The following is a 10,153-nucleotide window of genomic DNA, read 5'->3' on the forward strand; positions in this document are numbered from 1 at the left end:
TAGTGGGTGTGAGGGGTAACCCACTAACGAAGTCCATAGTCACCTGCTCCCACTTCCAAAGTGGAATCTTAACTGGCTGCAACAAACCTGAAGGTAACTAATGCTCAGCTTTAACTGCTGGCAAGTCAGACATTTACCCACAAAATCGGTAACCTCTCGTTTAAGTCCTAGCCACCAATATAACTCATGAAGGTCTCGTTAGATCTTATTTCCACCAGGATGCATAGCATAAGGGCTACTATGCGCCTCTTTGAGTATCAACTACCTCAATTTAGTATCTTTCGGTACATAGATTCTCCCACGAAAACAGAGTACCCCTTCGCTATTCATTTCAAAGTCCTCAGTATGTCCACTCTCAATCTGTCGGAAACGAAGACCCAAAAATTCATCCTCCAACTACTTACCTTAATCTGCTCAATCCACATATGCTTAACCTGAAACTCAACTAGCAAACTTCCATCATCAAATAAACTGAGGCGAGTAAACAACACCCTCAATTCAGTCATAACCTTACGGCTCAGTGTATCGGCCACCACATTGGCCTTACCAGGGTGGTATTCAATCGTACAGTCGTAGTCCTTAAGCAACTCAATCCATCTATGCTACCTAAGATTTAGCTCCTTCGGAGTGAGGAGATACTTGAGGCTCTTGTGATTCGTGTAGATGATACACTTTTCACCATATAGGTAATGCCTCCAGATTTTCAATGTGAACACCACTATGGCCAACTCTAGGTTATGCATCGAATAATTCGCCTCGTGAGTCTTAAGCTGATGAGATGCATACGCTAACACCTTACCCTCTCGCATCAATACACATCCCAAACTGATATGTGATGCATCGCTGTAGACAGTAAACTCTTTTCCAGACTCTGGCTGTATCAAAACACAGTTTTGAGCTTTTCAAAGCTCTCTTACTGCGCATCAGTCCAGTTAAATGGCACATCCTAACAAAGCAGCTTAGTCAAGAGTGCTGCAATCAGTGAAAAACCCTCTAAAAATCATTGATAATACCATTCCAGTCCCAGAAAACTATAAATCTCAGATATAGTCTTAGGTTGTTTCCAATCCAACACCACCTCAATCTTTCGAGGATCGACCCTAATCCCTTCAACAGAAACCACATGGCCTAAAAATATTACTTCCCGTAACCAAAAGTCACACTTACTGAACTTGGCATATAGTTGCTTCTCTTGTAAGATCTATAGAACCACTCTGAGGTGTTTATCATGCTCATCCTTAGTCCTCAAGTACACCAGTATGTCGTCAATAAATACCATCACGAACTGATCCAGATAGAGCTGGAACACTCGATTCATCAGATCCATGAAAGCCGCTAGTGCATTCGTTAGTCCAAATGGCATCACTAGGAACTCGTAGTGTCCATAACGAGTTCTAAACACCGTCTTATGCACATCAGTCTCCTTAGCTCTCAACTGGTGATACCCTGATCAGAGATCAATCTTAGAAAAAATAGAAGCTCCTCGGAACTGGTTGAATAGATAATCTCTCCTCGGTAGGGGGCACTTATTCTTTATGGTCAACTTGTTCAGTTGTCAGTAGTCAATGCATATACGCATGGATCCATCCTTCTTTTTCACGAACAGAACTAGTGCTTCCTATGGAGACACACTAGGACGGATGAACCCATGATCCAGTAACTCTTGAATCTGAGCCTTAAGCTCCACAAGCTCTTTCGGTGCCATTCTATAATGAGCGATGGACACTGGAGCTGTACCAAGAAGGAGCTCAATCCCGAACTCTACTCCACAAGTCCTTAACCGTCCTGATATCCTTTACATAAGAATCCTCAGAATTTGAAACAATGATGTAGGCCAGATATGCCTCACATCCCTTACGAACCAACTTTTCCGCCCTCAATGCAAAAATCACATTTGATAAGTAGTTTCGACGTTCCCCAATTAGGACTACTTCGCTATCCTCCTCAGTTCTCAGCACCACTCTTTCTGTGGCACAATTTAAGCTCACTCGGTGTTTAACCAACCAGTCCATTTCTAGTATCAGATCAAACTCTCCAAAAGGCAGTTCCATTAGATCATCCAGAAAAATAGCCTATTGAACCTCTAAAAGAATGTCACTAAATAACTTATTTACCCTTACTGATTGTCCCAGCAAACTCAGTACAGTCACCACACTTGCAGTACTCTCAACCAAGATACCCAAGTTCTCGGACACAGTACAAGCTATATAGGAGTGAGCAGATCCTATATCTATCATTGCAGTATAAGGTACATTATAAATAAATAACGTACCTGTGATAACGTCTGGAGCATCTCTATCCTCTCGGTAATGTGCAGCATAAACTAGAGTCGGCTGCCTCGCCTCAATATAACTAACAACTTTGCCCGGTACTCTCTAACCACAGCGCAACCCATTACCATCTCTAGCCTGACCACGGCCTCTTGGTGGCTGCTGAACTACCCTCGATGGTGGTGCAGTACCCATACCAGAAGCTTGCATCTGATCAAACCTCCTCGGACACTCTTTAATACTGTGCTCTAATGGACCGCACTTCAAACAAGCCCTAGTTTTTTTCCAACACTCGCCCTGATGGTGTCTACCACAGTCAATACACGGTGGCTATCCAGTAGCAGTAATAAGAGTCCCAACTCGGGTCTACCCATCAACTCTGGCCTTTTTCTTAGGCCTCTGAATGAAACTTGAGGGCTCCGACTCCCTCTTGCTCCTACCACTCTCTCGGTTCTGGCACTCAATGCACTTCACTTCCTCGGCGATCTTCGCTTTATCAACCAGAGCAGTAAAGTCTCGCTCCCTCTACGGAGCTATCAAAACCCTCAGATTATCCTTGAGGCCATCCTCAAAGCGAACACATCGCTCGTGCTCAACCACCACCATACCTCGCACATAGCGGTTCAGTCTCAGAAATTTAGCCTCATACTCGGCCACTGACACATCTCCCTGAGTCAGATTCATGAACTTTTGCCAACGGGCATCCACATAACTGGCACCCACATACTTTACCTTGAAAGCGGTCTTAAAATATTCCCAGACAGTCGTTCGGGCTGAATGCCCTCATTAACAGTAAGCCACCACTGATATGCCTCATCACGTAGCAGCGATACAGCACCCTTTAACTTCTGCTTAGGAGTGCAATCCAAATCATTCATAATCCTCTCTGTGGCCTCTATCCAATACACAGCCACATTAGGGGCAACTCCAACAATACATCTGAAAAGCTCAACTCTATTAGAAAGGAGTCGTTCTGTCACCGACCCACAGCCTCCAGCTCTAGTATTGGGCCCAGCGACCCTCTTTAAAATCCTCAACATGGCCTGGGACAGTGCGTTGTCCCTAGCCGCTCGATCATGAGACCCAGTCTCAGTCATAGGTAAAGTCGGTGTCACTAGTATCCAAATTAGGCAGGTTGCCAATTGACGAAGACTCAGCTCGAGCACTTCTATGGCCTCTACCATGGCCTGTTGTACCCCGTCCGCGAGTACCTCTTGTGCTCATTGTCTATTCGAGTTTTATCTGTATTAACATTTTTAGGCATTAGTTTACACTTCCAGTGTTTATTAACAGATATTTTATGAAAATAGTATCAAAAGTGTATAGTTTGTTTTGTACATAGCAGTGTCAATCTATGTCTACCAGTCTTACTACAGCATCAATATACACTAACTTAAGTGTTTTTAGTATAGTCTGTATATAGTAGTTTCGGTACATACTACCTATAGCATTTTCAGTTTATAAATATATAACAGTTTAGAGAACTTACCGGATCAGTGCTGGAGACTCGGTGTACCACACATTCAGTAAAGACATTTCAAATCATTAGAAATCAGTTCTTAGATAATCGAATCTTAAAAACCTAAATCTACAGCCGAGTTTTTCAACTTGGCTCTAATACCACTAAATGTAACACCCTAAACTCGGCCTGGACATTATGGCCGAATCTGGTGATGTCACATGATAGTGTGTTTGAAAACCATAGCTTGTGTTGGAAAACTGTAACTTTGCTTAAAACATTTTCCACTTAGAAACTGTTCATTATTACTTACTAATTCTAAAGTCGTGTTAATCTCAGTCAAAAGGTTTCAAAATGTTTATTCCACGCGGAAGTTATTTAAACAGTTCGCGTATTTGTGTGTAATTTGTTAAAATGATTGATTCTTTTTGAAAACTCGATTACTCCTACCACTAGTAGTTATAAACCAAAACAATTAAAAAAAAACTCAAATTAAAATAAAAACTCCAAAGAGGCCATGGTACAGTAAAATACCCAAAATAAAATCAAAATCATAATTAAGTACTAAATAGAATGAAACAGGTCGTGTGGCCACCGCTGAGTCCTCCGCCGCATCGATCCGCCTAAGTTTGGGGATTACCTGTACAGATAAAATAGAAGGGTGAGTTTATTAAAACTCAATGTGTAATTCCTATATAAATAAGAAGACAAAATACAATCATAGTCTAGGTCTAAACCCATTTCAGTAACAATTTCAGTTTCAATTAGGGCCTTAGCCCATTACAATACAGAAGCAGTCATGCATTTGGGCCTTGGCCCATTATAGTATCAATATTCAGTACAGTAACAGATATACAATATCAAATCCTACCCAGCTAGCCTCTACACTCCAACTTCATCCAACCCTACACTCCATGCGGGATATAATCAACCCACCTATCCCTACATTCCAAAAAGTATCGAATATGGCATTAAACAGTGGTTTGCAGCTGAACTATTAGTAAATTAAACTCAAGGCCTTTCAGTACACTTCCTCCGAACAATGTCATTTCCTCCATCCCAATGCAATGCATCATACAGTAATGACATGTTATATTATGGCAACAGTGCATACAAGATCAATTCATACTCAATAACATGTAAATATATATATATATATATATATATATATCAATCAAACAATCACTTCAATCAATTAGGGATCTAAGTAGTGTTTACTGACCCTATAGTAGGTTCACAGTTGACTTGGGCGACCCGTGCAACCTTAGAAAACATCTCAGAGGAGATGGGCTCACACGCCCATGTGGGCCCACACGGCCCAATTTGGCCTTGGCCGTGTGGATCACACGGCTTGGCCCAAAATCTCAAACGCTCGTATGGGCCCACAGGGCCCAAATTGATCGAGCTCGTGGTTGCATACGGCCTACTCGGCTATCACAAGGTCGTGTCTGATGCGCACGGCCTAACTCATCGATCATACGTCCGTATTCTATTACACGGCCGACCACACGGCCGACCACACGCCTATGTGGCGTCGACAGTAAGCTTTTTTGGCTTTTTGCCAAACCCTAATTTTTGCATTTCAGATACACATCTAGTTTCGATTGATGCTAAAACAATCCTCGAGCACTCCAGAACCTATAATTGACCAACAACAACACCCAATTTCAGTATTATCATCGAAACCTTTAATGGAAAAATTCCTCAAACGAGAACTCACAATATCACTAACGCCTTCGCAACTTACCAGTAACGAGCAGGAACCTTAACGCTGAAACGTCTCAGGAACACTGACAGAAACTTGTCCTTCTCCTAAACCGAGAGACCAAAACAAAACCTCCATTCTGAGACCAACCACAAAACCTAAAAAAAAAGGCAGAACCGATACTTACTGAATGAGCGTAACAACGTTGAACCAAAAAAAGAAATAATAGGATAACCGAAAAGAAGAGGGGAAAAACAGAGAAAAATTTTGGCATATTAAGAGGAAAATGAGACGTCAAAACTAGCAGTAATTTCTGGGGATTTCAAAAAAAATAAAATAAAATAACAAAATCCCCCCTCAATCCCACTAAATCACTACCAACTGGTAACTACCCACTCCCACAGACTTTTAACTCTGTCCAAACACTCACTCCCAACCGAAACAAAAATTAATACCCACGCTCGCGCTTGGATTCGAACACAGGATCTCCAACACTCCAACACTCCACTTAGCCACCAGACCAGTAGGCCCATTCTGATATAAACTTATCAATAATTAAACTTAAGCCCTTTAGGCCAGGTTAAGGCTTTACCCAAAAAAATAAAAAAAAATTCTAAGACACGGCTTGAACTAGGGACCTCACACACACACCCAGAACACTTAACCACTGAAGCAGATACACAGTTGTGTCATATTTTAACAAAACACAAATATGAAATTTTTAGGGCGTTACATGAATAATGTGGCTCGATGTGCTAATCCGATCCTCTAATTTCACGTTAATTTACAAGAATATTAAACAACACAAGTAAGCTTATCAAAGCTTAGTAAGTTCATTAGGTTAAACATTGATGTTATCGAACTCAATATAATAAATTAAATTGCAAATAAATCATACATTCTTTCTGCCAAACACAACATAAATCAATGAACACACTTCCTTCAAATTAATAACAATATTGATCAATAAATCTTTCAAGTTCCAATCATATCAGTTTTTTACCAATTCTTACTAAATCGAAGAACGACTTAAAGATATGAGTACATCATTTTCTTTGTGCCATAGTCCAAATATTCTCTTATATGTATGTTGCCATAGCCCTGCCATAGTCGTACATTCGTAGTGCTATAACCCAATTATGGTCTTATCATTAGAATGCCATAGCCCAGCTATGGTCTTACATATAAACACTGTCATGGTCCAACCATGGTTATACGTTTATAGTGCCATAACCCAATTATGGTCTTATCCGTCAATTCATCCTATAACACCCCTCACCCGTATTCGACACCGGGACAGGGTCTGAGGAGTTACCAGACTCAAACATAAACATTCATACAAATTTGGGCCATAAAATTTCATTCAAATTAAAACCATTCACAAAAATGCATCTCGTCCTTTATATGGGCCCACAAGGTCCAAAAGTACATTGGGTATGGTTCAGGACTAAACCGAGAACTTTCGGAACTTATGTGACACTTAGAAAATTTTTTTGTTTTGGAGAGTCACACGCCCATGTGGCTTGGGACACGCCTGTGTAACTCTTTGTTTATGACGTCATCAACTGAATAGGGTCACACGGCCAAACCACATGCCCGTGTGCTTAGGCCGTGTGGCGAATTAAATACCAAGGATTAGGTACAGACTTCACACGGCCTAAGCACACGCCTATGTCCTAAGGCCGTGTCTCTCACACTGTCGTGTCTCTGCCCATGTGTTTACTACTGAGCATTTTGTTTGAACTAATTAGGGCGAAGGGGACACACGGCCAGATCACATGCCCGTGGGGGCAAACCGTGTATCACACACGGCCTAGACACATGCCCGTGTGTCTACCCGTGTGGACAACTTTGAGGCTATTTTCCAAGCCAATTGCCACCCTTATTTGCACAAACACATACATGACTTAAAAGGCACTTAACATGGCATAAGTGAGCACTTAAACATACACAAACAAGACATGATCATGATCATTTCATCTTTACTAATACATGTATAAAACTTCATACTTTGTCAAGCCAAATTTATAAATTTGCATGCACTAAGAGTTGAAGTTTACTTCCATTTAACATACTGATGTCTTAGTTATTATCATGCCACTCACTCACAATTCCATCATCAAACATCCATAGTCACATCCACAATTCATTCATGCCAAAAAATTTTAACCATATCAATTTATGACCTTGGCACATGCACGTATATATGAATAGGTTTACAATGAAATAATCAATATGAGCCACATCTCCTGGCCTTATACAAATTGGACCATAAACCATTCTAGGCCAACATATTTGGCCACATTAACATTGACATAATTAATCTAAAGACAAAGACCCTATACATGTCATAAACTTAAAATACTTGCATTCACGTATACCCAAATGATAGCTTGATAGTGTGATGGCATATCCGGCGGTCTCCAACCTGAGCTAGCTAAATTAACCTATAAGACATGGGAAAGGAAGGGGAGTAATCTTCAAAGCTTATTAAGTCCATATGCAAATAATAAACAACTATTAACATTCATTTGTTTTTGTCCATCCATAAGGATATTATTAATACAGTTTGCATTAAATCTCATGATTATCACTTACTCATCTATAATGCTTACTCTTTTATCTTACAAACACTAACTGCATGTGTTGGCATTGGACTAGCAACCATAATCTCTCCATTATAGCATGTCACATTATTTAACAAGTTATTTCAACTCTCTTAACAACATGCACATTATTTACGAATAATCATAATTTCACATATAGATTAACAATCTTTTACATATCTATAGCTCACTTCTCTTTATGTTTTCATAATAACTTTAATCGATGATTATGCTTGTCTTTCCTTTTTCTCATATCTATTGAAACACTGCTTAAAATATATACATCGTACTATATCACAATTCAATTAGGCCATAAGCCTAAAACATTATTATTTTTCAATTCTTATTATACATCCATTCATCATAAATGTAGATCTTTAGTCACAAGGTTATCAATATTTCACAGCATAACTTTCTCGTATGCATTCTTACCACATATTCATCATTTACCAAATTCACTTCACATGAGTTCTGTGTATATACCTGTACTGCTCGCAATATAGTTGCATACTTTCTCATTCTTAACATACCTGTTGAAATAAAATTTAAGCATATAAACATATTAGATCACATTTCAATTCGACCCAAAAGCCTAACACGTAATCATCATTTATATTTATCATATATCCAACGTCACAAGTATGTACACTATTAATCACAATGGCTGATAAACAATTATTTCCACAATAATCATGAATTTACAATTATAGGCTCACGTACATGCCTATTTACCCGTAGTAATTTCATTCTCATAATCATCTTTGATTTACCCGTTAAACCACATGGAATACTATTTGATACATAGAAAGCTTGCACATAGTGCTTCATAAGTAGCCACGTGCTACCTCATATCATATATCACACATTGCTCACTCTCGAGCTAATCACGGGTCTGCTTACACAAGGTGACAGTCAGGATGTAACTACTCGGGCTGCTCACACAAGCTAACAGGCACCCGCAACACATGCCGGGCTACCCAGCTACTGGTAGAACGTACAAGACCAGCATCTAGATTCACAGAGACACATATCACATATCTCATGAGCTCAACACATAAAGTTCCTAGTGACATGTCACCCGTATCCTAATCTATTCCTAAGGTTCAAACGGGATTTTTTTTGATGTCACACATTCATTGAACTCGTTCACAATGCTATTCATACGCTCGCCATAACAATTAAACATAGAGACTCATACATTAATAAAACATTAAAACATTAAACAAAATTGCATTATTACACATGAACTTACCTCGACACCAAAATGGCAAAGAGGGACCTAACCATCAATTACTCGTTTTCTCTCGTTCTAGGCCCGAATCTCATTTTCTTTTATCTATAACATCACATTTAGCCCACTTATTAGTCACATTATTCAATGTGACCCAAAAATCATACTATAAAAAATTACATTTTTGCCCCTAAAGTTTGACAAATTTACACTTTTTCTCCTAGGCTCGAAAAATGAAATTTGTTCAATTTCTTTAACATACAAGGCTAGCCGAATCATTTTCATAACTATAGAAGCCCACACTTTCCATTAAAACATACTTTTACTACATATTTTATAACTTTTACAATTTAGTCCTTTTAGACATTTTCACCGAAAATCACTTAGTAAAAGTTGTTTCTTTAGCTATAAACATACATAAACTACCATTAAACATCAAAATACACAAATTTATAAATGGGGCAAAACCTAGACCTTCATCATATCTCAAATTAATGGTAGAAATAGCTAGATCGTGTTACAAGGATTTTAAAAACGTGAAAATCATTAAAAACGGGGCTAGAACGGACTTACAATCGAGTTGAAAGCTTGAAAAGACCTAGCCATGGTTTCCTCTTGCAAATTTCGGCCAAGGAGGAAGATGGAAAAATTTTTTGGTTTTTATTTTGTTTATTAAGTCATTTAATTACTAAATAACCAAAATACCCCTAAGTTAAAAATATTCTATTTCACCTATTTCATGTCCATTTTTGTCCAACAAATTATCCAATGGCCTAATTATCTTTTAAGGACCTCCAATTTAAAATTTCATAGCAATTTTACACCTCCAGCTTCTAGAACTCAAGTTTTGCACTTTTTACAATTTAGTCCTTTTGACTAAAT

General features: G+C 39.0%; 1 protein-coding gene across 1 annotated transcript; it reads right to left on the bottom strand.

Moving 5' to 3' along the window:
* Positions 1-1,748: 1,748 nt before the first annotated feature.
* LOC108475273 (uncharacterized) lies at positions 1,749-3,494 on the bottom strand. The gene is made up of 7 exons (XM_017777245.1): positions 3,386-3,494; positions 3,033-3,165; positions 2,850-2,982; positions 2,641-2,795; positions 2,381-2,577; positions 2,115-2,203; positions 1,749-2,072 (listed from the first exon to the last, which is right to left on the bottom strand). Exons 1-7 carry the CDS (start codon positions 3,492-3,494, stop codon positions 1,749-1,751), a joined length of 1,140 nt encoding a protein of 379 aa, XP_017632734.1.
* Positions 3,495-10,153: the final 6,659 nt, after the last annotated feature.

Source organism: Gossypium arboreum, chromosome 3 (genome assembly GCF_025698485.1).
Source record: "Gossypium arboreum isolate Shixiya-1 chromosome 3, ASM2569848v2, whole genome shotgun sequence".
Lineage (NCBI taxonomy): Eukaryota > Viridiplantae > Streptophyta > Magnoliopsida > Malvales > Malvaceae > Gossypium > Gossypium arboreum.